We start from the raw sequence: 25,136 nt of genomic DNA, 5'->3' as shown, positions 1-25,136 counted from the left end.
CCCTTTTCCTCATTACGCATTATTGCAGGAGTTTGAGCTTCTCTCGATATTTCGCTCTTTCCTGACTTTTCTCCTTGATGCCGCATATGCTTCTGCATCACTGAAAGATATCAGCAGCTTCAGTCAGCCTCCTCATTTCAGCCGCCGTGACCTGTCCTGGTCTGAAGACACCGTCGGCAGTCATTCTCGGCGGAGACTTCGGGCGCACCATGCCCCCTACAACTTCACCGCTTCCACTTCTGTTGCGTGTCTGGACTTTTTTCGTAGGCGAGCATTCGGTTGTAGAAGCGCCTGTTGATGGAGGTGATCCACTCTTTTTCAGTACTCCCTTGGCAGGTTTCGGCCTTGTCCTCGATGGTCGCAGAGATCTCATAGCAAGAGCTGAGCTGGTATCGTAGGTCTTAACTTCGATTGGAGTCTCGAGGTCGTCGACATCGCTGGACTTGGAGACAGACGCATTGGGTGGTAACAGTCTGACAGTAGCACTGCCTGTCGAGAAGTTGCGCTTGTGAGGGGAGTTACTGCTAGGCTCGGCAAGACGGACGGCGACTGCTGCGTCAGACATTGAGCGCTTCTGAAGCTCCAGTGCAGGCTCGTCGTGCAAGCCATCGTGAGAGACATGTATGGCAACGTTGCGCTCACGGTGCAAGGCTGCTTGTCTGAGTGCAGCTGTCATTTTCGGATCGCCTTTGCAGGTATAGTCGTCATCCTCGCTGTCAGATGCGATGGCATTGTCGGCGAGGCTTGCAGAAACGAGCTCCAGCTTTTGTGAGACCTTGACCAGGTCTGCTCCAGCATCCGAAGCGTCCGCAATGGGCGTGTCGATTGCGGAGTAGAGATTCGCTGGCGTTGGTGCAAGTTGTACCTGCTGCATAAGAGCAGCATTTTTCTCGTCAGTCATCGCACGACGTGTTGCGTAACCGAGACGGTTACGTCGAATGGTCATGCTCCGCAACAAACCGTCAGATGCGATATTGTCGTCCTCGCTGTCGGATGCAATAGCATCATCAGCTTGCTCGGGGGCGACGATTTTGACTGCAGGCTCATTGTGAGCCTTTTTGTCGTAGCGATCCAAGGCCACGTGAGTCGACTTTGATCTCTCCTTCCCGCTTTCTCGCGCTACAAGCTGTTGCAAATTGCTCTGCTCGCTTCTGACGCGACGGAAGTTAGTCGTTGTCTTCGGTGGAGGCGGACGAGAGCGTTTCGTCTTTGTGCGCGCTGGAGCAACGACTTGCGGGCCTTGAGGGACTTGGAAGTTCTGCCCAGACTGAGAACTGCACGTCGTGGCTAGGAGGTCATCGTCATTCCAGCGACTGTTTGATGCGCTTGAGCTGCCCATAGATTGCCATGTCTGTCGGCGTTCTGGCTCCGGGCGACTGGAGAGCGTTACGCCATGAACTGCGCGCGACAGCGAGATGGCTGATGTGCTTGTGCGCAGAGCGCTTTCAATCGGCTTCGGCCGCGCGAAGCCTGGTGTCGGAGGCTCCATTGGTGAGAGCGGAGTGCTTGGGATTTCGAAGGAGGAAGTGGTGCTTCTTGCAAGTGAGGATTGTGAAGACGAGCGGCTGGGGATCACGAAACCTCTGGTGATGATGCAGCCATTCTCGTCAACGGTCGTTGATGATCGTCGACTGTCGCTGGAGCCTGAGCACCTGGTTTTTCTTGCTTCGTTGAATAGCCGTTCGCGGTCTCGCGGCATCCTGACGCTGAATCAAAGTGAAGTGGGCAGGCGCGCCTGCTTGGTCAGTGGAATCGAGCCAATACTGTTGTGGGATACGGCGGTAGTTGTGCAAGTGCATAGATGCGATGTTGCGCGCGGTGCGGAGCACGAGATGAAGACAGTGGAACGGATTTGGTGCGCAAGGCCAAGACGGACAATAAGAGTTGCTGTGATTGTCAACTGCTGGTAGGTGCGCCTGCAAACTAGACAGAACTGCAGCAATGGTCAAGTGACAGGGATCATGTTGCACAGACGGGTAAAGGCGAATGTGAAGGTGCTGGTGAAGGCTTCCTCCAACGACGTCTGCGCTCGCCGGCGACCACGTCTCTGCAAACACTTCGCCGCGCTTCTTTCTCACATCTCCGCGCCTGTCTCACGACACAAGACGATTGCAGCAATGTGCTCCCGCACAGCAAACAGCTCTGCGCCGAAAAGCTACGCTTTGCTCCCAGAAAAGTCTTCATTTGCCTCATGCCAATGCATCGTGTTGCCTGGACCATTGGGCAGCGATTCTTATACACGTCCCCTTAAGTCGTCGTGCACCGACCTGTTGGTATCGGGGGAGCATCTCGGGTGTAGACCAGCGCTACGATAGCTTCGAGCAGAGAAGCCCGTGCTGGGCGAGCCAGTCGCACCTGGCCATATTGGCGGATTGTTCGGCAAGTTCGTCATGACCGTGATGGCATCGACGGTTTCAACATGTTGTTATACACCATCGCCAATGCGCGAGTCGGGTTGTCCCAAACGGGCATGAGAAGACGAAGTGAAGTGCACGATGTCAACCAAGGTCTAACAAGTGAAGCCAGGAGATGTGACGAGAAGACGTGCAGACGCACGGGCTTTCATGCCACGCTTATGCGCGGCAGATCAACGGCAAGGATTCGAGCGTGGGCGGCGTGCATGACATCCGCCGAGCCGCCTACTGAGCATGACTTGGATCGCCAGCGAGCGTGATAATACACAACATAACGCGACAATGCAACTAGATTCCCATACAAGCGAGGCGAGCAACAGCGACGATATCTGATACTCAAGCGCGTAAGGCATAGGCCCTCAAAAAAGATGGTATTATTTCGTAGAGGCAACAAAGGAGCTCGAGCCGAAGGCGAGGGTGAGAGAGGCGCAATGCCGCTCGGTATTGGAGTGCTGGCACTATGTATTCTCGTAAATTACGTGCTTAACGCTCTCTCACGCTCCCCAGCAGTCCGAGTCACGCTACGTAGGCGGTTCTGAGAGATCCCTCGCAACCCAATGCAGATGAGATGAGCAGCCATATTGTGTCGTCAGGTGTCTCGGGCGTGCGAGCTTAGCACTGGAGGTTGAACTTGGTCTTGCGGTCGGCAGTCATTGCGCCCCATTTGGTCTCGTCCTTGGCAACGCCGTTGTCACCGATGGACTCTGGCTTCCATGGTCTATCAAACTGTCAGTATCGTACGCCTACGGGTGCGTTGCATGCAGCGAGAACTTACTCGTCGAAGGCCTCGAAGAAGAAAGCGTTGATGCCCCAGTCCAGAGCACCGCAGAAAGCATGCTGGTAGAAAGCCTCTGCATTCTTGGTACCGGCCTCGGCAGCCTCGTAGTCACTTCCACCATCTGTCGGCCAGCCAGTCTCGCCATTCCAGAACTCAATAGCATCGAGCGAACCGGACACTTCCTGGATATGTCCTAGGGCCTGCTGGATGTCATCCAGATACACCTCCTTGGCCTTGTCGCCAGCAGCAGCACCTTGCCAGTACGAGAAACCGTTTGCCATGATCAGATCAACACCTCCATTGATCACAGCATCACCAGTTCCATCTGCCCACTTATTCCACGAGTCCGCTGTTCCAACCTTCACATCTCCACCCAATGCCTCCTTGACATCCAAAATCTTCTCCAACAGCTCCTCTCCAGTAAAATTACCCCTGTAAAGAGTCTCAGACCCAACAGTTACAGCATAGACCTGCTCCTTGAACTTCGTTGCATGGTCCACCAAAGCTCCCTTATCCTTATTGAAGCTCTCCTCCACATCAGGCCAAACGCCCAAAACGACTTTGAAGCCCTTAGCTTTGGCAGCTGGCAGAATTTCTTGTGCGCAGTTGCAGTCCGAGGCGGAGTAGCCGCGCACGAGAGTCGAGCCGGAAGCGGCTTTGATTGCGTCGAAGTCTTGTTCGTAGTCGGTTTGGAATTTGCAGGTGCCGTCGGGGTTCTTGGTGCCGAGGGCGAAGCCGTGCATGCCTTTTTCGACGGCGAGAACGGCAGGCACTGCGGCCAGCGCGAGTGCGGCGAGGGTGGTCCTCATGGTGGTGTTGGTAGTGATGTAGTGTTTCGTTAATTAAGGGAATGTGTGGTTTTGCGCTTCGGACGCTCGCTGTCGCTTCTGTTGTCCGTTCGTTTGCGGAGGGTGTGTGCTTCTTCTCAAAAGAATGGATTTGCACAAACTGTGCTATGCGAAAGATCAAGGGAGTGTGGTCGACAGGACGAAGAAGTGAGTGGACGTTGTAGGTATGAGGTGTGCCGCGCGGTGTGTGGAACGCGCTTCAACCCCTTTCATGTGGCCCACTCATCAGCCACGTTCTGGAAGCCACATCCTGGCAATGCGAAATAGCGATTTACCTCATGACTCTGCTCCGTCTTCTCACCTCCATCTTTCACTGTATGACTTCAGTTCTGGGTCTAGACTGTCTGGAGATCACAGCATGGCGTGATGGCATCTGCAGTACCACTGCTGCGACTGAGTAAGCTGACACCACGGCGATGAGTTGCACAACAGTCCCGAGCTGCCATAGCACGAAACACGAAACACTGGTCTGTGCTAGCGATGAAAGCATTAAAATGGACTTCGAATCATCTAGAGCGATAGCCTGCGCACAGTACAAGTGGCTTTCAGGAGACAGCGAGCTACTCTGCATGTGCGCAATACGCAAGAGCGACACGTGTGTGCTCTGGCTTGGCTGCAAGCCGAGAGCTGAGCTGGAACAGTTGAGTCTCATACATGGTTCCACTCTCCACGAGAGCCAGACTTGCGCATGGGAACCGGCTCATCGAACGCAATAGCTCTACGAATGAGCAGGCAGGCAGAGAGGGTTTTGCGAGATCCAGGGCCGTGGAATACCTCAAAGACACCACTCAGTTCGTAATTCATTTCGGCGATGCTGGTCAAGGCAGGCGGGATTGTGATGCTCGCTGACACGCAAACGTACTTTCCAGTGAAGGCCGCAATCGCTTGCAGAGACTATGAGAAGGTGCCACGATAGCCTCACCCCGAGGGCGACCGCCAGATCAGTTTTCATGTAATGTAGAATGCTGGATCTTACACTTTCGATCCTTCGCGAAACGGCACCACCCTCGAGAATGTGTAGAAGGTCCTCGCCAATGCGTCGCCTTCGTTGGTCTCGTTATTGAGACGTGCAGCAGCGTTTGGAGCGGATTGCTGCGGGCTGCATGAGCCAAGCTTCTGCCTAAGTCGACTGAGTTCGCACGCAACAGCAGCTCACCACAACAACATCAGAGTCATGGAGGGCGGCCTCTCACCGACAGAGGAGCGCCTGCTTCAAACCATCAAGAAACTCAGAGCGCATAACGATGAGCTCATAGCCGAGAATGATGCCTTGCACCTCCGTTGCGAGAGGCAGGAAACTACTATCAAGGACCTCACTGATGCGTCTTCCATTCAGCGATCCGGCCGAGACTCGTCGCACGACTCTTACGCTGTCGTTGCGAGACCTGATTCTGTCGAGCCGCACTCCGACCACGAGCCAGTGGCGCCAGCGACACCAGACGCGCCCCCTTTCAAGGTGATGGCCGAAGTCCTCGTACGACATGACCACCGCCTGACCGATCTCGAACAACGCCTCAAGGCCCAAGAAGTGGAGACCGAGCAAGCAGAAGTTCGCTTCGCTGCCTCTTGCACTGCGCAAGACTTGCAGCGCCGCGTGCTGTCGCTTGAGGCCAGGCCAATTTCAGGAGCCAAAGAAGGTTCAGGGAGCAGCAGCAGCGATCCAGACAGGGAACAGAAGAGAACAATGAGAGCAGTGGTACGTTCTGCACTGAACAGAGAGTATTCGTCTGCTAGTTCTAACAGCGTCTCAGGATCAACTGCGCGAGTTCCAAGACAAGTCCGAAAAGAGAGAAAAGCACTTCCGCGAGATTGATATGGCGGAGACTCGAGAGAGACTGTACCAGCTTTTCAAGATTCTTAGCCGAAACGAGCAAGATGGGCAAGGTAAGGTCGCCGCCAATACGCCAAAAGGACATGACTGACAATTGATACAGTGCGTCGTGCCGGTCCATTCGAAGGCACCTACGACGACTTCCTGGTACTGCGGGATCGCGTGGTGCGCCGTCTTGCAGGCCTTGCCGCGTACGACGAGGAGTTCGAGAACGCCACGAAAGCTGTTTTTCGCTGAAGGCCGGCCGTGACTGCGGCATTGAAGACTAGTACTCAGGTGCAGATGTCGGGTTGGATTGACAGATACATGTCCACGCATTGGCGGCAGTGCCCAGGCAAGCGCAAAAAGGCCAAATTGCCTTGTTCAGTAGGTACACACAGATAAGTGTTCAGACGTTTTGCTTGGCTTCTCATAATTTGCCTTCTGTCGTTCTTGTCTTCCTGCACGTGAAAGTGAACGCGAGGCGAAGGGTGAACGGAAGGCAACGAGTGCATGGCTCCACAAGCAAACAAAGTCGCACAGCTCTTCTGCCGGTCTTCCTCAAGCACTTTCAACAACACACAAACATCAACTCGACTGCGCACCCAACATCCAACTTCCGCGCACTCGCACATCGTCACCACAACCCCTCTCGCACCCGCGCGCACAGCGCAGCACCCGCACAATGGTAAGCTCATCTCAATATCAACTCGAGCGCGCCGACGAAAGTCGCTGACAAGACTCGACAGGATATTCCGTGCCCGCCAGCGCACCTGCGTCCATTGTTCCGCGAAATTGGCGTATGCATGTTTCCTGACTGTCCTCGCTACAGCTTGCCGCCAGACACGCTCAAGGCAGTGGAGAGGGCGCCAGAGAGTGGACAAGTCCAGACAGCAAGCAAGCAGAAGGCAGCCCCCGGCCTGTATCGTGGAGATGCACAGATGGCCGCCAAACACCCCGCCGAACACGGGAAGGAGGTCAAGAAGATAACCGGCTCCCAAAGCGGCGCCGGCATGACACAGATCCAGCCAATCTCACAATGGCCGGGCTTCGCACGCGAACGTGTCGATTGGCACGGTGGCCGTGACCTCGAGCACGACAGACCAGTTGGATGGCAGCCGGATTCCTTTGCAGATCTCAAGTTTTCTCCTCCACAGCCGAACACTGTGCCTCGCAACAAGACTCAAATGCTTCCGGACTTTCCTGGTCCCTTCGTTCTGGAGCAGTCTAACATAGGCAACTCTCAGGCTGACACCTTCACCGACTTCGCTCCTGGAGAGAACGTGGCATCGTCACGTCAACCACATCTACGCAAGCTGCCATCTGTTCCAGCCAAGAATGCTTTCTGCACCGGTGAAGATGCTAGCTGGAGCTCTGGGAACTCCAGCAATCAGTCTGAGGTCGAGTTCACTCCTGAATCCACACCTGAGCAAGAAGACTTCCATGCCATTAGCGCTCCGGCTGAGCCTTTGGAAGTCCAGAATCAGGCCAATTCCGCTCACCACAACTTGAGCTACGATCCGGACAAGCCTGTCTATAAGTTCGTCCCATTTCGCAACGTTCCTCGAATCATCGATGAGGGGACCAGCGAAGACTATCAGCGCTGGCTCGAAGTTTCGAATCGCCTTGGCTGGTCAGGCTCCGCTCGCCATGATACCTCCACCATTGAGGGCAAGCATCGTCCCGGATCCAGACCGGTGCGCAATGATGACAAGACCAATAGCAGCGGCAGCGGCCCAGTGAGGCGTGACGCCATGACTTTTGCGACAGGAGATCTAAGGAAGAAGATCGAGAAGGTAGCAAGATATGTTGCTCGCTCGGGACCAAAGTTTGAGGAAGTGGTGCGCAGCAAGAATCAAGGCACAGACATTGTTTCCTTCCTCGAACCGACCAACACCTATCATACGTACTACAAGTGGCGCGTCGCGCAGTGCAAGGCTGGCAACACCTACGATTTCGAGAGCGAAGAGACCGCTGCAGAGACTGATCCTTGGACCGAGCACATCAATAGTGACGGACGCCAACACTGGTACAATAAGGTGTCACACGATTTCGTATGGGAAAAACCTTTGGCCCTGGTCGCCCGATTCCAGCCACGAAAGGAAATCGGTCAGGGTATTGAGAAGCGAGAGCTCGACTTCTTGGGCGACTGCGTCAAGTTCCTCCCATTTGACGTTCGCTCCAAAGCCATTGCCGTGGTGGACAAGTTGCAGAACATCGCCTATGGCGCTTTGTCTGATGAGCTCCCGGCCGAAAAGGAAGATGATGCTACCCAGAAATTGCAGAAGGTTGAGGCCGCTTTGAAGTTGATTGAGAGCAAGCACGCGGACACTGAATCAGCACTTCTCAAGCGCATTGAAGAGCTGGATAACAAGCAGACCCCTCAAATGCCGGAGGCTACCGCTACTAAGCTTAACACGCTCTACGATAAGCTTGGCCACATTGTTGATCAGGGAGTGCAGCAATTGGGATCCGATCGGAAGTCCGACAAAGATCAGGAGACTATCGTTTCCAAGCTGCAGCAACGCATTGAGAATCTAGAGAACAAGCAGGCTTCTCAAATGTCCGACGATACCGCCGACCGCCTGGGGACATTCAAGCTTGAGGTCCTGGAAACTCATTCAGTGCTTCTCAAGAATATCCAAGGTGTTGATCGTGACATGCACTCGCGAACATCTGAGCTCGCTGCTACTCAAGGCCGCATTTGCGAAGAGGTCGGAGACGTCGTCAATGAGCGAATGAAGGAGTTCCGTGACGAGAGGACGCTAATCGATGATGGGCATAAGGAGATTGTGTCTGCACTCCTTAAGCGCATTGAAGATCTGGAGGAGAAGCAGAGCTCCGAAATTCCTGAGCCGATAACATCTCGTCTGCATGAGTTCTCTAACAAGCTGGAGCATGTCGATGGGCGACTCACCAAGTTCGAATCGGTTCAGGAGGCCATTGATACCAAGAACAGCGACACCTTGACAGAGCTTTGGCAGCGTATGGTGGAGCATGGCAAAGAGTTCCAGTCCGAACGCGAGTCGTTCGTTAAGCACCTGGAGACTACGGAAGCCTTTCAGAAGCGTATCGAGAACGTCGAAACGAAACAAAGCTCTCATGATCTCGATGCTGTTGGTGCTCAATTGCAGGATGTGATTTCGTCCCGGGATGCCGTTCGCGCTCAGATCGCGAAGCTCGAAGCTCAGCAGAAAGAGCAATTCGCCGAAATGAACAAGGAAACTGCAAAGCTCCGCCTGGAAGCCATGGGGTTCCATCTGGATACTACAAAGGCTCTTCAAGCAGCTGAGAAGGTCAAGTTGCAGGACGACAAAGTCCGCTTGCAAACTGACAAGGCACGCCTAGAGGCTGACACGACTCGCTTCGAAGCTGAGAAGAATGGGCAAAACGCAGGCATCAAGACAGGTCCAGAGGCACCGAGACCTCCGCCAGAATTAGCGGGTACCGTTCGAGGTCGGGACCTTCGCGCTCAGCCGCGTGGTAATCCCAATCGCCCAACGTACGCTCGCAGCGCGCCTACCATTCCACCCTTGCCGCTCACTGCGATCGACATCCCCGAGCCACCGTCTATACCGCCCGACTTGCTGTGCTTGAACAAGGTGCCAACTCCAGCAACTGGCATCAAGCCGGCCGCTGGTGGTGGGTGGTGAAGTGTCAAGAGCGAGCTCGCCTAACCGCCGTCGCCTTTGTGATGTGCAACATGCAGATCTTTACAGGAGACGAAGCAGGCAGATGTCACGATACCTCATCTCGTCCGGCTGGAGAGACTCTGCTTCGAAGCTGAATATGTAATGTGGTATTGTCGAATGAGAATACTCTGCATCGGCAGCACGATCAGTTCGAGCGCAACGAGGTGGACGTGACACGTAGTGCTGTAGCTCACTACGGCAGCTCCGGGTTTCATAGACTGCCGTTGAGTACGTAAATCGAAACTTCAAACGCTTTCTAAACGATCGTCTGTACATTTCATGTCATGCGTGGTATCATGGTCACATCATATCTCATCTCCATCTCTTGCTCAGTCCCTCCAGTAAAGAAAGGTCTACTTCCACCCAATCCCCCTCTGCTGCTTCAACAACTTACTATTCATCGTCACAATGGCCCTAATCAAATCCCAATCCCCATCCTTCCCCACCCAATCACAAACCACAATCCCCACCCCCCCATCACCTTGTACTTTCTCCCCCGCCCCATCTGCCCCCTTATCCCCAATATCATGCTTCTCCACCAGGAAACTCGTCACAGCAGGATTCAACTTCGCCGCAATCTTATCGGGCCAACACCCCACTTTCCAAAAATTACTCGCACTCAGAAAATTCACATACAATGGTCCCGCTGGAACAGGATTCGTCGAATCTGTCGTCACGCCCGGAACGGGACAAACAACTTCTGCTGCTCGTTCGAAATGCTCGCAACAGAGACCGATTTTCTTATCGATATTTTCTGTCTCCAAGACTTCACAGAAATCTTGCACGCGGACGTCTCCGTACGTGCAGTCCGGCGTATTGTAAGCCCAATTTTCGGCGTTCAAGCCCCAGCCACGGCCTTGCCATTCGGATTTTATGCGTTCGGAGAGGGCGAAACGTCGCATTATGATGATTTTTCCGCGAACTTCGCCAAGCTTGGGAACTTTCGGGTTCGTGTACCATTTATTTTGGGCTTCAGTGTTTGCGGATCCGGTGTAGTGGTCTCGGAGAATTTGGGAGAGTTGTTGATCGGTTGCTTCACCAGAACCTTCACGTTTGAGAGAGAAGATTACAGTTTCCGAGGGATTTTCTTTGAGGAACTCGCGGACGGTATTGAGGAGGTCGCGGAACTTTTTAGGGCCGGTGAGGGAGATGGGGAAGACGCCGTGGACGAGGTTGAGTTCGTCGTTTTTGCTGTCATCGACGTTTTGGGGTTGGACGCGGATGTCGAAGAAGCGGATGCCGTTGTCGAGTTGTTCGCGCGGGGAGACGGCTTGGCAGCGGACGGACGGGAGAGCTTTGTAGTAGGTTGGGGAGTTGTGGGTTCCGGGGATGGAGAGGGCGGCGAGAGAGGTGTCGTCGTGGAATTCTTTCATCCAGGCTTTGGGGTTGTAGTCTTCGATTATGGCGACGAAGGCGGATTGTTGGAGGTATAGGGCGCGATAGTCGTGCTTGGGATCGGGTGTGAGAGGGGTGAGCTTTTCGGTGAGAGTTGTTCTTGTTGGGACTTCTACGCGCCATCTGCCGCCCATTTCGCCTTCGAGCGTCAGACGGACGATGTCGTTGGCATCTCGCTCGGCGACTTTGATATCGGTCTTGGTGGTGCTGAATGGCTCAAGACGAATGTCCACATCATTATGGGCGAAGCTTTCGGCCTTATCTGGCAATTCGGCTCTTGTAGGCGGATGGCTCTCTCCACCGCCAGTAACATTGCTCATCAAATTCGTGAGGTTCTTCGTCAGAGCTCCCAGGCCAGCACTGGACTTGCGTCGGAAATTGTCGACTGGTCTGGCATTTTCTACAGAGGCACGTCGATCGACGGAAGCACGACGTGAGCCAGGGTTGTCATACCGCTCGACCAGCTTGATGGTGAGCGGCTGGGCGGTCAGGTTGCGGACCGTGATGGGACCTGACATGGTGATCTGTGAGATGGAGCTCCAAAACAGCTTCTCTCGGGGAAGGGAAGTGGTGTATACATACTTCTACCTCTCGCCGCAAAGCCATAGCTCGTTGTCAATGGCTGCCGTTGGCAAAGTGGAGCAGGCGAGCTCTGGCAATGCCATCATTGGTCTTGGCAGCAGACTTCTCGCAGCACGTTCGGCATCCAATGAACTCTATTTGCAACCTCTCTTCACCCCACCACCACCACTCCCGCCGCAGCGAAAACCGCAGAGAAGCAATGAGGCCTCACATGACGCCGAGAATTGATTTACCGCCGAGCGCGATCCACTGATGCGCAAAGAGATCACACATGAAGGCCAAGCACACTTGTCCTCGCAACCAAGCTGCTCCTACAGGTGGAGTACAGCTTGCAGCCAGCTGAAGGCCATATGGGCGCTTAGCTCGTCACAAGGCGTGTTTCCCAGGGCAGCTTCTGCTATGAGGCATTTTCCTTCATCTCCAACTGTCGGCGTGACTTGCTATCAAGCTATGGCGGCTCGACGAGCGGACATGCATCAGTGACATCTCGCCAAGCAAAGCCACCGCACTCTGGCTTAGCATCGACCACAAGACGAGGGACAAGCCTGTCTCTTGTGAGCTAAGTTTGTTTAATCTTGCGCTTTCGTAGTCGAGGTTGCGGGGACGAGCACAGCCTCAAGCTTGGCTGAGGAGAACAAAATCGCTCATCGTGTACCGAAGCAGGTGTGCCCTTGTTACCACCTCGCTCATTTCCGCTTAGGGTCCGGATTGGGAACACGCTGCAGTCATGCGCTGGGTATGGATCGTGCAAAATCTCCAAGTTCAAGTCTAGCCGCGATTGCACAGCCAGCCTTACTGTTCACGAGACTAAGCCAAGCCATGCGTTCTGATTGTGCAAGGGAACAATTCATTGCATGAGAACAATGGAAAATGTGCACAGGTGAACTTCTCAAAAATTTCCTTTGTTCGGCTGACTACGTCCGGACCGCAACTACAATACTAACACCCCAAATCCACAATCTCCACCGCCCAGCGCTCTAGACACATGCTCGGCGACCGCGAACAGCAGCACAATCACTAACCGCAACCCATTGTCTTCAAAACCAGCAATGTAGCGATATAAGAACCCATCCCCCAACCCAAGATCTCAACCCCTCACTCACCACCAGTCACTCACTACGACAACTAGCTAGCCAGTCACCAACACCAACAAACCAACCCAACCAGCCCACCAACCAAACAAGATGTTCGCCACCACCGAAATGTTCGCTGAGAAGAAGGGCAAGTCCGGCCCATACTACACCGACTGCGTTCTTCAGGGCAAGAAGGGTCCTTACTACACCGATTGCGTTCTGCAGGGCAAGAAGGGCCCTTACTACACCGACTGCACTTTGATGTAAGCGGTGATGGAGGAAGCGGTGCGCATCAAGCAATTTCGACAGCCAGCAAGCGGTACTTCGACTCAATTCATCAAGCAACATCGATGGAGGGCATTGCATTTTTGTCGAAAGCGTTGCGAATCTCTGCGCTGTTACAACCAAACTCAATAGCAGCGGGGTGCTTTTCTACTTTTTTTAGATCTGAAGCATATACTTTTATCATTCAAATCGCAACGCAAAGGGTTTTTGTGTGAAAATTTCACGACTTTTCATTTCTCTGGTTCTCTGTCTTTCTCGTCTGCGACCTGGCCTTACCAGGATCCACTGTCGACCTTCGTCGCCTTTGCCTTAGACTTTCCTTTCCCCTTCTTTATGACCTTTCCAGTAACTCGGCTGACCTGCTCGATTTCAGCCCATCCTTCTGGAGCTTTGGTCCAGTCGTCTCTCGTCATAGAAGAGAGCGTCGATGTGGGAAGGTCAGCCATTGCCAGCCTGCTCTGCGTCTCCTTGCTCACTCGCTCCTCCCAGTCTTGATTCCACGCTTCGTGGTCGCGGCAATACCTCCAAATCCTCCCCAGCAATGCCACGTCTTGTGCGCAGTATCTCTGAGCAAGCGAGCTGAGTGGCCTCTCATTACACATCGCGTACCCCTCCGTCTCCTTCACACAATCCACTCTCACCTTGAAGTCCTCCCAAGCGTCCTTCATATCAGGCTCTTCATTCAGAACGAGAGCATTCATTCTCTGCTCTTCCATATAACACTGGGTTGTCTTTCCTCCCAACACCAGAGCGGCCATTCCCCAGTTGTTGATCGAATGGAAGTTTGCTTCGTCGTCTTTGGATATGTTGGCGCAGCGTGTCGCCACCAAGCTGAGAGCGAACAGCTTCGTTCTCTGTCGAGTTTCGGTTCGTGTTGCGGAGTACATGAGTTGTACGTCCACAACTCCACGCATATGGACACCGTAGAGGTGTGCCAGAGCTTCGTTGTCGGTGCGGCAATCGAAGAGGAGTTTCTTGACCTGTGGGTCTTCCAGAAGAGATGCGATAGTCGTGGTTCTCGAGACTCTGCCAGCCGTCTTGAAGGCCACGCTTCCCAGAGTAAAAACGTCGACCAGGAAGCAGACCTTCTTCGGAGCGAGGAAGATTTGGACAATGGAGATGTCGCCGTCTCTCCCCAGACTCACACCCTCCAAATCAACAGCAAGTTGCGGCTCCTTGGCCTCGCATGCTGCCGTTCCCTCGAGACATGCAGTGATCGTGTCAACCATCTCCGCAACACCCTCCTCAGTCTCAACAACCACAATCTCCGTCTCTGGCAAACTCTCCTGTGGTCTCTCCTTAGGCACCTCAACATCCTCCTGTACTGGCCTCTTCTGCTCCTTCAACGCCGTCAAAAGGGCCCCAAATTCCTCTGTCAAGGCATCGAATGAGGCATCGAGATAGAGAGTGGGACGCATGACTCTATACGCCGCCTCTATAATCTTCGAAAGGTTGGTGATAACTCCTTCGACCTTGTTCTTCAAGGTCTGCACTTCGGATTCCTCACTGCTATCACCTTTGATCGAGGCGGCGCAGAGTCCAATTCGACGATTACCGGTGGCCGCGAGGGAGGCACATGCTACAGCGGTGTCGCTGAGAGAAGCTTCGGTTTGGAAGGCCCAAGCTCCAGAAGGGGTGACGAGTTCTTCGGACCAGGTGAAAGGGACTTCGTGGTGTTGTCGGCGAGCGAGCTCTTCTCTGAGTGCCTCCGTAGTCAGTTTGGAGGCGATTTCGGCATCGGTTCGAGTCTCGGAGTCGCGGCTCGAGTCTAGGAGAGGGAGAAAGTTCATGACGTTAGACATGTTGGAGTAAGAAAGGCTTGAAGGAGGGGTGAGAAGTTGATCGAAGGTAGTCTGGTGTGAGTGATCTTGTTGGTTAGTATAGAAGTCGAAGAGTTTTCGTGGCTTATATCCTTTTCGCACCGGTAGCTGCCTGGCCAAGGTGAATTCTCAAGTGGTGAATATAGTCCGAAAGAAGTGAATATAAGGTGAATGTGGCGTACCTCACGTGTCTCCTGAAAACGAAGTGGATCTGTTGTGTTGTGAAAGGCGATCTTGTGAGCTTTGAGAGTTGCACGCTATCGGGGAGGCCTGTAGTATTTAAGCATGTGAGAATTGCCCAGAAATTTTAAGGACAGCCTTTTGAGGCCACCAAAGGGAAACATGGTAGAGAAACATCATGTCCTGAAAGTCTACCACGCAACTTGATGACTGGACGTGTCAGGACGTCGTTCTTCCACATGAGGATCAGCTGCAAGTTCAGAGTTCATGCTGACTTCTGTGATGTTGTCCTTGTTTTCACATGATCGGTCACGCCCAGCCATAGCTGAAGCAACCAGGCTTTCAAGAGAGTCACCCATGTGAAAGTCTTGCAATTCGTGGCCCTCCAATTCTCACATGCAATCCTGCATCTGAAAAGCATTTCCTTTTTTCATTATGTGTCAATCAGCCAAAACTCAACATCTCTGAAGGGCTCCTAATTCACTCACAGCAAGTCTCAACCCCCATCCTAGCAGCCGAACCTCAATGTAATTCACCACATAGTGAAATGACAAGCCAGATGCGTTCCTTGGATAGGGACACAGACAGCAATTTATACTGCACATGACGCGTGCACGCACGTAGAAAACACATGCGAAAGTTTGTCGTTGGTGTTTGTTTCCTTGTGGAAACAACCAAGCATCAAACCACGAGCTATCCTCAGGCAGCAACGACTTCAGACATTTAAACAACAATCGCAATTACGACCAAACAATCAACAACCCACAATCAAAGACTCCCATGTTCTAGTCCACTCAACGTGACGTGATACTCACTCTTTCCATCATGGAGCGCAAAATACAAGATCGAACGAAGGCATAGTAGTTTTTGCATTTCATCGAGAGCCTTTCATCAGTGCTTGCCATCTTCTCTATCTTCTCACTCCGTCTGCATTCTTCGCAGTCAGTAATTCAGTAATAGTAACATCTGATCTATTTCTATGCTCCCATTTCAGGCCGTTTCCGTGTTCCGTTCTGTTCGTTATTTCCAGTGCTATGCCACATCCCACCCAAGTGTATAACTCGTCAACTCCAGCGCACCAAAGCAACCCATAGCCTCTCAACAGATGTATCATCTACCGGAAAGTCTGAGCTCTGCTGCCAGCAAGACTTCTATGTCCATCTGGCGCAGCAGCAGCATTGACATGCGGCACATCGCCCAAGTTGCCACTGCCGCTCACTTGATGGGGCAGCTCCGGAGCAGTCTCCACTGAAACATGACGAGGCCCGTTGGCATTGTCCTCGTCCGTCGTGGTTCTCCAGGCCGCAGGAGAAATTATTCCCGTGCGCGGATCAAGTCGTTGATTCGTACCAGTGGGAGAATTCCTAGCAGCCTCCTCCGGAATCCCCGCCATCGCGATTCCACGCTCCATTTCATCGGCCGCAGCGCCCTCGGCGCTATGCGAGGACCGTCCGAAGAAGCGATTTCGATGCAGACTGCTTCTCGCTCTCAATGACACATCTGTCGATCGTCTTGCCAGACCTCCAGGAACGAAATTGTCGCGAGCACTGGTACGAGCTGACTCCGTGCTTCCACCACGGGCAGAAGCGGCGCGTTCCTGTGAGGCGCGAGCTTCGGAACGTTCTCGTTCGCGCTCACGTGAAGCTTGAATTATCTCCATACGAGGTCGGTCACTGTTGCGGTCTTCGTAGACATCACCAGACAAGTCGCCCATAGCAGCGTAGCTCTTCATGCCCAAGCTGAAATCGACTCGCTTGCTCATGTGAGAAAGAGATTCGCCGCGGGGTCTACCGGTACCACCAGTCTTCATGATCGAGCCACGCGAGCGAGGAGGAAACTGTGAGCCACCAGTTGCGCCACCTTCTGGAGCAACAAATGGTGGATCTTGGTAGCCGCCCTCATTGTTCTCCGAGCCTGCTGGTGGGTTGCCGTAAGGGTTATCTGGTGTCCCGCCATGTCCAGCGCCAGTGGTTCCAACATGTGGAATGTTCGACAAGTACATTGGGAAGCTCTCGCGCATTCCTGGGAAGCGCATGTATGGTCCTTCGATGCCCAATTCTTGCATGGTAACCATCATAGCACAGATAAATTTGTTTCGGCGAGCGAGACGCAATCCTTCGTTCTGCCAGTTCGACTTGTAGAAGAAGACGACGTTCAAGTTCATCGAATGTACTTCCACGATGTCGCGCAGCTCTGTCAGGATGTTCCCTTGGTACTCGCGCTTCTCAGACTTGACGAATTCGAGGAGCTTGGTTCGCAGTCCATCGATCTGATCAAGAGTGGTTCCGAACTTGATGGTAATGCTGACAGCTTCTGCGAGACCTCCGGAACGACGCTGATTCAGGATGAAAAGGGTGTTGAGATAGCTGTTTGGTGCCTGCACAATGTGTCCCTCCATTTTCTTGAACTCGGTGTACAGCAATGCGATCTCCTTGACGAAGTAGTCGTCTCCTCGAAGAAGAGCACCTGTGTTTCCGTAGATGCCAACACGATCGCCGACATCGAAAGGATGCTTGACGAAAACGAAGATGACGGATTGCAAAAATTCCTGAGCGGTTGCGCTGAAAAGCCATGAAAGTGCCAAGACTGCGCTACCAGCCGATGTGAGTACTCCAGCAGCCGAAGTCGAGATGAGGGAAATCAAGACCAGGATGACAATGACGCAGACAATGAACATGAAGACATCGTCAAGCTTGCCCACGACGCTGTCCAAGTCCTTGAGGGACGCAGTGATGCTCTTTCGCTCGCGACCGATTTCGACGCAAACAGCCTCAAGCTCTTCCATGCTGATGTCGCCATTCATGTCCTTGTCGAACATTGTGAAGGCAGCAGTAGCTTCATCATCGTTCTCGAAAGCAGGTCGGAGGTCATCTGCTACGACAGTCTCAATGTCTTCGCGAGCGAAGGTGCGGTAAAGACGACGAGCGAGCACTTGAGCGCCAGTTGTTGAGCTAAGCAGTGTCAGAACGACTTGGTGTGGATGCGTGCTCTTGGTAACAGTTTTGCCAGTGAAATCGCCTGCGACCTTGCCAGCCACGTCGCCAAACTTGCTCAAACCCTGTTTAGCAGCTTGCTTGGCTTCATTGAAGGCCTGGCCAGGAGTTCGAGCGCCACTAGCGGGCTCCGTTCGTTCTTCGAATTCAGCGTCATCCATCTCAATCTTTTCCTTGGAGAACTTGTAGAGCTTTACTAGCGAGCCGATCTGAAATTTGTTGATTTCGATGCGGTCAGCATACGTCCTCAGGTGGAAGCTGATGGCAATGAGTTGAATAATGATTTTTTCCACAAAGTTGAGAATAGCTCCCACCATGAAACTAACAAGAACCTTGTTCATGGTGTTCATCCACGATGCCGTATAGTCGTAGCCATGGTCCCGTTGGTGGCTCTTCATGGTCGGCAAGAAGGAGATTTCGATGGCCAGCCACCAGAAAAATAGTGTTGCCGGAAGCTCGAGCTGCTTGCCCATATCTCGCCACTTTTTGCTGTTGTTGGTAAACAAGCTGGATACCATGCCGATGGGCCAGGGTAGACACTTCGCCAGCATTCTGCCCGCCCAAAGAGTGAGCCAGACAATCTCGAGCCAGATCATGAACCACATCAGGTATACACCGCCCACGGTGGCATCCTTGAACACCAGCGCGCCAAGCAGCAATGGTATCAGTAAAATCAGCGTCACTGGCAGCATGTATGTGAACCAGCGGATCAAAAAGTTGGACTGATGTACTTTTTTCAAAAACTTGCCGACTTTCGTGGTCGGATGTTCGACCGGCTTGTAGACCTGGGTCTTCTCATGTACTGGATTCGTCGCCTCATCAAACTCATCGACGTGTTCTACACGCGTTCGCGATTTGCTTCGATAAGTCTCTCCTCCTTGGCTCTTGACTTTGGAAAGAGCATCCTCTTCTTGACGCGAAATTTGACGTTCGATTTTGAGAAGCGTAAGATCATCATCCAGTCTAGTTGTCTGTTCTCGAGCTTGCGAGGGTGAGGCAATGTTCCGAAGGGGATCTCCGGGCTCGTATTGGGTGTCCAGGGTGAGATGGCTGCCACTTCGTTGTCTGGTGTGAACTCCAAGATGCTCATTGCTGCGGTCCAGACTCTCTTTTTCGTTTTGATATTGATTCCCATTTGCCTCATGGTCTCCAATCATGGTCCCATCGTCCGAGCTATTGGCGCGACCTCCTCGATGTGCAGTGTTGTTGACGTTGTATGAAGGTAATGATTGTCGTTCGATACTATTTCGACCGGGATTGCTCATGTTGTATGATGGTTGTACATATGTCGGCTCCGGCCTCTCGTCCACTGGGGTCGTCATGGTGGCGGTATTGGTAACAGCAAACCAGGAAACGAGTGACCTGGAACGCTGCTCCTAGAAGAAAGAAGTTGGTGTTGGAAGGTGCAGTTGGATCCGACGACTTCCAGCACTTGGTCGTCAGTCGGTTTATCGGGAAGCCGTTTGCCGTCGCCCTCGATTGTTGAGTGGGTCCTTCTGACGTCGCAAGCTCGATATGGATTAAGGTTTGTGCTGTCTGTGAAAATGTATGCACGCCAAGTTGGCTATTCTTGGGACATATGCGTAGGGCTGCGATGTGAGAAAGGTGTTCAGAAGCAAGCGAATGTCGAAGAGTAGATGGAAAGCTGGTTAATGAGGCGGATATCAAGAAAACGAGTGAAGAGTCGCGTTGGGGAGGAGGATTGGTGCACGAACGGAGAAAAGGGTACAGATGAACAGTTTGGCGGAGATCCCTGGACTTCACATGTCTGGACAGAGAAGGCCCAGCAAAAGTCAGGCACACGAATCACAGCGCGGCCACTCAGCACTGATTCTGTCGTGGTTATGCTGCGGGCCCTCGTCACTGTCACAGGGCGATAAGCTGTCCCAGCGTTGTTGTTGATGGGGCTCGCCAAGCGGCCGAAGTTCGAGCGGCGCGGGTGAACAGCGAATTGGCGAATGGATGTCGGCGTGGGAGCTGTGGAATCCACTGATCGTGACGCGGTTTCGATGCTTCGCGTTCTCGAATCTCTGGCCGCGAGTCGGTTCGTCGTGTCTGCTCCACTGCCATCTCCCTCTCGGCACTGCATAAAGCTGGTGTATCTTTGCACAACCCCGGCTGTTGTTGCTTCTGCTGTGCTGCGACAGGACTATGCTCCTTCGTGCTGCTGGACGGACCAAGCATTGCGACAACGTGGACGCCATTCGCGCTTCCCTCGGCCGCTGACGATCACAGCGCTGGGTCCGATCGTTCGCCTTCCCCAACCGACGCACGAATCTTCAGTCTTGCAGGACCGCGGTGTCAGTCGTGCCAGCTGCGTCGGTGGTTGACAGTTGCTGCCAAACATCGTCGACGTCCACATGTCCCGAGTAGAGGTCGAGCGGCAGGCATTGGAAGCGCGCTGCAGGAGATGGTCTCACGGCGATGAAACTGCTGGGGGGCTTCGGCAGGATACTTGAAACAGACGGTCGCGGATAAACACAGCTTCATGCGAATGGGCGCAGATAGATTTTTGATGCTCGGAGACACGGCCGCGGGCCATCTATGGAGAAGCGCTGTCAAGGTAAGAACAATCGCAGTAATAGAGCAGGTACGAATATCGAGCAACAGCAATGCACTCAAGGCGGACCGTAGACGGCCGTTCGGCCCTCCCTCCACGCAGCTGCCTGTGGACTGCCCATCATTCTCTCTGTCGCGAAGTGGTACTGCATCTCCCTCTGCACATCCTCCACGCCCCTCCGGATGAAAGCATTCTTCCCTCGCGTGCGACACAGCGTCGGACACTTGGGCTCATCATCCTCTTCGCCCGCAAAATACATCAGTCTTCCTCCCTCGAACAGATCGTCGAGCAGGATACAATCCACGTCGGCCTGCCCGTTGCTGCGTCTCTTAGAGGTGAGGTCGTGAAGAATGCCCTTCCAATCTCCCTCGGTCACATGCATCTCCTGCAGAACGACCTGCCTCAGCTCCTTCGACTGCCCCAAGAACTGCCGCAGATCCTCTGCTCTTACGAACATTCCTCTCAACCTGGCACCTTCTAACCGCTCTAGCTTGGCCACTTCCAGAACGCGCTGCAGCACCTTCTCATCGCACATGTCGGTTTGATGCAACCTGACGCGCTGCAGTCGATACTGGTGCAAGTCCAGTCTCTCGACACTCTTCTCACACAACTGCAGTATTCTCGCCAGACCCTCGAAATTCTGCTCGTCTGCCGCTTCAGCCCGCAACACTTCAATGTCACGAGGTGTTGCTTCCTCATGGGCGCGAAGGGAGGTATTCATGGGATCAGCTCCATCTTCCATTCTCTCCCGATATCTTCTTCCCTCTCAACAATATTGCGATGACTGATGCTGATTGAGAATGCCTTGAGATTCTCAAAAGACGCTCCCAGTCCTTCCACGATCTCTTCCTCCCCGCCATCGTGACCAGGTACCGCCCGCGAAACATCATCCCTCGCCACCGCACACCTGGGCACCTCACTAAAAACATCCAACTCCTCCAACGGCAGCCGACTCTCTCCCAACGCATAGAGCGTTGTTTCCAACGTCCTTGCGGCCTCCTTCCAGATCAACTTCCAACTTCCTCCCTGCTCAGGCGACAACCTCTTCTCCGCATCCTCTCGATAAACCACAACATCCAAATTCAACTTCTTCAGCATCCCGTTCCTTCCATTCATCCTCAGATTACCCAAAGCTCCACCAAGCAACAACGCCGCTCCCCCGCGCTCAAAAAGCTCATCCTTTTCCTTCCTTCTCCTCTTCAAAGTTTCCAAATCCCTCTCCGCAGACTCCAATTCTTCCTTCGAGCATTCCATCTCGCGAGCAGTAAACATCATGCCCATCCTCTCCACTACCCTTCTACTTTTCTTTTCCAACACCCTTTCCAGCAATAAGGTATTATTGACGACACCCACAAGGACTAAATTTTCGACAGAGCAAGCCAGAGGTCCCGCGTCGCTTGTCGCAGCAATGAAGGCTTGAAGAGCAGATTCAGTGAGATCGACATGTTTGGTTTTGAAGTAAGATTTGAAATGCTCTTGAGTAGTTTTCGAGCTTAGAATTCGGTTCGTGAGACGGACAGAACAGATGTCTGCGAGTGGAAGAAACTTGAGAATTAATTCGATGATTTCGGCTGGTAGGCCGGGGAGAGATGGGGTTGGCGATTGCATTGTTTCTAGGGTGATGGAGCTCATTTTCTGTGCAGTACAGGTAGAGCAATATAAGCGAGGAGGAAGGAACAAGAACTGAAGCGTGAGTTGGACAGCACGAGAGAGGGCGACTTGATATATGCATGCTCGACCCGGAGAAGGATCAATAAGGTTTGTACACAAGCTGTACAAGTGTATCGATATGAGCACAAGGCAGCACTTGCTGCCTAAATCACGCTCGCTGTACAACATGCGGACGACCTCGTGTCCACCTGATTACAGGAACTCCTTCAGAGCTTCTACAAAAGCCTCATGATTCTCCAAGAAAGGCAAATGTCCAGCATTCGGAATCTGTACAAATTTCGTGTTTGGAATTCCAAATTTCTGCATCGCCTCTGGAATTTTTCCATCGCCTTCTCCTGCGATCAATAAACCCGGGGCTTTGATTTCTTGTAATTTTGCTTTCAAATCGAAGTCGCTCAGCGCCAGAGAATTCAATCTAAAGCCTTCGAAGTTTGCATTCGCAGCCATAGGGAGAACTTTCTTTGCGTTTTCTGATTCGGCGTTTGCAGGAGTGAACCAGCGTGAGACAGTGATTTTTGCGAGTTCGGACATTCCTTTTTCGCGAGCGAGTTCGACGCGTTCGGACCAGGCTTGACTGTTGGCTGGAGAGGATGCTACGTTACAGTCGCATGCGACATATTTCTCGAGCATAGAGGGGTGGCGGATTGCGAAGTTTATGGATGTTACGCCGCCCATGCTGACACCGAGGACGGCGTGGATTTTGGGGATGTTGAGGCGTTGGAGGAGGTATTCGAGGTCGTCGGCGAGGATGTCAAAGGTTGTGTCGTTGCTTCGCTCGGCTTGTTGGTTGTAGCCTCGGGGGTTGTAGCGAAGGACACGGTAAGTTTTGCCGTCTTTGGAGGCGGCGCCTGTGATGAGGGATTTGGAGACGTCGTCCCAGATGTGGAGGTCTGTCATTATGGAGTTTACGCAGACGATTACGGGGTCGGCTGGGTTGCCTTCGAGTTGGAACCGGAGTTCTGCTCCGTCGGTGGTTATGACTGATGATGGAGGTTCTTCCAGCGCGTCGAATGTTAGGTGGTGGCTCCAGAGGCGGAGTTCTCTCCAGTGAGTCTTTCCTACGACGCGGTTTCTCCAGTCTGTGTTATTCGCCTCCTTGAAAACGGGTCCTGTTAAATCGGGAACCTGCTCGAAATCGTGCAAGGCGAGATGCTCTACTTGGCCCGAAGGAGGCATACCCCTAATGCCACCCACGACCAATTTGAACCGCCGTGTTCGGATCCATCCAGGAGCTTTCGAGATGATATCGATATGTTCCTCTTCATACCATCTGCAGACATCGTCCCAGTCAGATTCGCTCACAACCAACGAGCCAGCCATCGTCGCTGGAGCAGGGCCTTTGGGAGAGTTTCCGCGAACAGAAACCAGACTGTAAATTTTACGATCCAGAGATTCAAATGTGCTCATCACAGCCTTTTCACGTTTCGATCGCTCTTCTCGTAGACGGCTGTAAATCCGCTCGTGGATCCATTTCAAATCTGAAACGTCGTATACGGCCGACCATTGCGGATTTTGTCCATCGGCAGCAGAATAGCGGTCTCCAGTATCAATGAAAGGTAATCGGAGGCGTAAAGGACCATGTTCTGTGTTGTACCACTCATGGAAAGCCTTTTCGTCCGTATCCTTTCCTGGCTGGATTGCGACTGCGAGATATCCTGGACCTTCCATTTGGCTTCTTTTCTCGCTGGCTTGTGTGTTTGTAGAGGAGAGCGACGCTGCTGAAGAACACTTGACTCACTTGACCTGATTATGGGCGAGCTTCGTCTTCTTCAAGAAGCGGACGGAGCTCTTCGGGACCATGCATCGGCAGCAAGCTGCGGCTAAGAGTATTCCCAAGACTACTGTGGCCTCTTCCTCGGTCGGGACTCTGCCGATGCTTTTCATGATCCTGACCCCCAATTCTCTTGATCACTCTTGTCGAGTCTCAGCATCAGTGAGGAATAGTATGAGACGGTCAAGTTGGAGGAAAGAGAAGAGAGTTCGATAGTGCGGTCTGTCGCTGTCGCACGGAAGTAGGAAGGCGCCGGCGCGTGAGTTTCGTGACTGCCCCGGTGTGGCCTCAGGCCACAAGAATCAGGAAGCCACTTTCGTGGACAGTCGCGTGCCATCGCAATTCTACAACCGTAATGACATCGACTACTGTTGTTGAAGAGCCCGCTCAACATGCCCGTCGACGACCTCCCTGGGGATGAATCGCGATCTACCGCGTTGCGGATGCCATACCGCCGTGCGGACACCGATCTTCTAGAGGGAGAGAGAAGATGACGGCCAGACCGTATACTGGTCTCTCCGAACAACTCTTCAACGACTCAGTTCGTCCTACTCCCACCATGCCGTCAAGCACCATCCCGAATGTCAGTCCCAGTGCTCCATTTCTCCGGCGCATCGACAATAGTGCGAACCTCATCAATCTCTGCCATGCCAGAGACACGTAAAGAGTTGCATGTGCTGGGTAGTAACTTTGTAAGACAAGGCCGAGCAGATGGTGGCTTGCAGGATCTCAAGCGCACGGCGTGCTAAAGTGGGCAAAACTTCGCTGGGCGTGCTGCTGAAGCTCTTCGCTGCCTGATCAGCGTGTCATCGCGAAGTGATGCGGAAGTCCAACGAGACGAACTAAACCGTAGCCATCCGTTAACGAGCCAGGCACCGCACAGCTCTCCTCGCATCCGGGCCGACAACGCACAACATTCGACTGCTTCAAGTCAAGAAGAGTGTCCAACAGATTATTGGTTGCACAAAGCATGGCTTTGGCGCATGATGTCCTCTCGTCGCTCATGCGCCATGTCAGTAGAGTCAGAGCTCGAATTCAACACCCGACCGATTTGCAGATGCATGTGCATCAGCACACGCGACTGTGAGCTCGTGCCCTAGGAGACTGATGCGGTCCGAAATGTGGTCGCGAACTTTCTCGCAAAAGTAGACGAAATCGACCACTGTTGAGCGTGCCGTGCAGCCTGTCGGTTTCAAATTCAGCTGCACTTCCCTCCAATGGCAAACACAAGGTGATGTCTCACCAGGTATATGAGCAAGATACA

At 53.1% G+C, this 25,136-nt stretch overlaps 11 protein-coding genes across 11 annotated transcripts; 3 read left to right on the top strand and 8 right to left on the bottom strand.

The window, feature by feature from the left end:
• Nucleotides 1-97: 97 nt before the first annotated feature.
• On the bottom strand, nt 98-1,699 carry RHO25_000392 (uncharacterized protein; the record flags this gene model as incomplete). Its single annotated transcript, XM_023593006.1, has 1 exon — nt 98-1,699. One exon carries the CDS (start codon nt 1,697-1,699, stop codon nt 98-100), a length of 1,602 nt encoding a protein of 533 aa, XP_023460270.1.
• Nucleotides 1,700-3,026: 1,327 nt separating this feature from the next.
• RHO25_000391 (uncharacterized protein) lies at nt 3,027-4,001 on the bottom strand (the record flags this gene model as incomplete). Its single annotated transcript, XM_023593005.2, has 2 exons — nt 3,027-3,132; nt 3,190-4,001. 2 exons carry the CDS (start codon nt 3,999-4,001, stop codon nt 3,027-3,029), a joined length of 918 nt encoding a protein of 305 aa, XP_023460271.1.
• A 1,213-nt stretch (nt 4,002-5,214) lies between these two features.
• RHO25_000390 (uncharacterized protein) lies at nt 5,215-6,108 on the top strand (the record flags this gene model as incomplete). The annotated part of the gene is made up of 3 exons (XM_023593004.2): nt 5,215-5,736; nt 5,792-5,924; nt 5,975-6,108. The coding sequence occupies 3 exons, from the start codon at nt 5,215-5,217 to the stop codon at nt 6,106-6,108; spliced, it is 789 nt and encodes a 262-aa protein (XP_023460272.1).
• Nucleotides 6,109-6,656: 548 nt separating this feature from the next.
• Nucleotides 6,657-9,503, top strand: RHO25_000389 (uncharacterized protein; the record flags this gene model as incomplete). The annotated part of the gene is made up of 1 exon (XM_023593003.2): nt 6,657-9,503. The coding sequence occupies one exon, from the start codon at nt 6,657-6,659 to the stop codon at nt 9,501-9,503; it is 2,847 nt and encodes a 948-aa protein (XP_023460273.1).
• Nucleotides 9,504-9,895: 392 nt separating this feature from the next.
• Nucleotides 9,896-11,455, bottom strand: RHO25_000388 (uncharacterized protein; the record flags this gene model as incomplete). Its single annotated transcript, XM_023593002.2, has 1 exon — nt 9,896-11,455. One exon carries the CDS (start codon nt 11,453-11,455, stop codon nt 9,896-9,898), a length of 1,560 nt encoding a protein of 519 aa, XP_023459147.1.
• A 791-nt stretch (nt 11,456-12,246) lies between these two features.
• On the top strand, nt 12,247-12,859 carry RHO25_000387 (uncharacterized protein; the record flags this gene model as incomplete). Its single annotated transcript, XM_065602014.1, has 2 exons — nt 12,247-12,255; nt 12,653-12,859. 2 exons carry the CDS (start codon nt 12,247-12,249, stop codon nt 12,857-12,859), a joined length of 216 nt encoding a protein of 71 aa, XP_065458086.1.
• Nucleotides 12,860-13,149: 290 nt separating this feature from the next.
• Nucleotides 13,150-14,679, bottom strand: RHO25_000386 (uncharacterized protein; the record flags this gene model as incomplete). The annotated part of the gene is made up of 1 exon (XM_023593001.2): nt 13,150-14,679. The coding sequence occupies one exon, from the start codon at nt 14,677-14,679 to the stop codon at nt 13,150-13,152; it is 1,530 nt and encodes a 509-aa protein (XP_023459146.1).
• A 1,312-nt stretch (nt 14,680-15,991) lies between these two features.
• RHO25_000385 (uncharacterized protein) lies at nt 15,992-19,192 on the bottom strand (the record flags this gene model as incomplete). Its single annotated transcript, XM_023593000.2, has 1 exon — nt 15,992-19,192. The coding sequence occupies one exon, from the start codon at nt 19,190-19,192 to the stop codon at nt 15,992-15,994; it is 3,201 nt and encodes a 1,066-aa protein (XP_023459151.1).
• Nucleotides 19,193-20,488: 1,296 nt separating this feature from the next.
• RHO25_000384 (uncharacterized protein) lies at nt 20,489-20,965 on the bottom strand (the record flags this gene model as incomplete). Its single annotated transcript, XM_065602013.1, has 1 exon — nt 20,489-20,965. One exon carries the CDS (start codon nt 20,963-20,965, stop codon nt 20,489-20,491), a length of 477 nt encoding a protein of 158 aa, XP_065458085.1.
• Nucleotides 20,966-21,147: 182 nt separating this feature from the next.
• On the bottom strand, nt 21,148-21,711 carry RHO25_000383 (uncharacterized protein; the record flags this gene model as incomplete). The annotated part of the gene is made up of 1 exon (XM_065602012.1): nt 21,148-21,711. The coding sequence occupies one exon, from the start codon at nt 21,709-21,711 to the stop codon at nt 21,148-21,150; it is 564 nt and encodes a 187-aa protein (XP_065458084.1).
• A 582-nt stretch (nt 21,712-22,293) lies between these two features.
• On the bottom strand, nt 22,294-23,769 carry RHO25_000382 (uncharacterized protein; the record flags this gene model as incomplete). Its single annotated transcript, XM_023592999.2, has 1 exon — nt 22,294-23,769. The coding sequence occupies one exon, from the start codon at nt 23,767-23,769 to the stop codon at nt 22,294-22,296; it is 1,476 nt and encodes a 491-aa protein (XP_023459150.1).
• Nucleotides 23,770-25,136: the final 1,367 nt, after the last annotated feature.

The sequence above is a fragment of the Cercospora beticola genome, chromosome 1 (genome assembly GCF_033473495.1).
Source record: "Cercospora beticola chromosome 1, complete sequence".
Lineage (NCBI taxonomy): Eukaryota > Fungi > Ascomycota > Dothideomycetes > Mycosphaerellales > Mycosphaerellaceae > Cercospora > Cercospora beticola.
The sequence above is the reverse complement of the archived record's forward strand: the minus strand, read 5'-3'. Positions and strand labels throughout refer to the sequence as shown.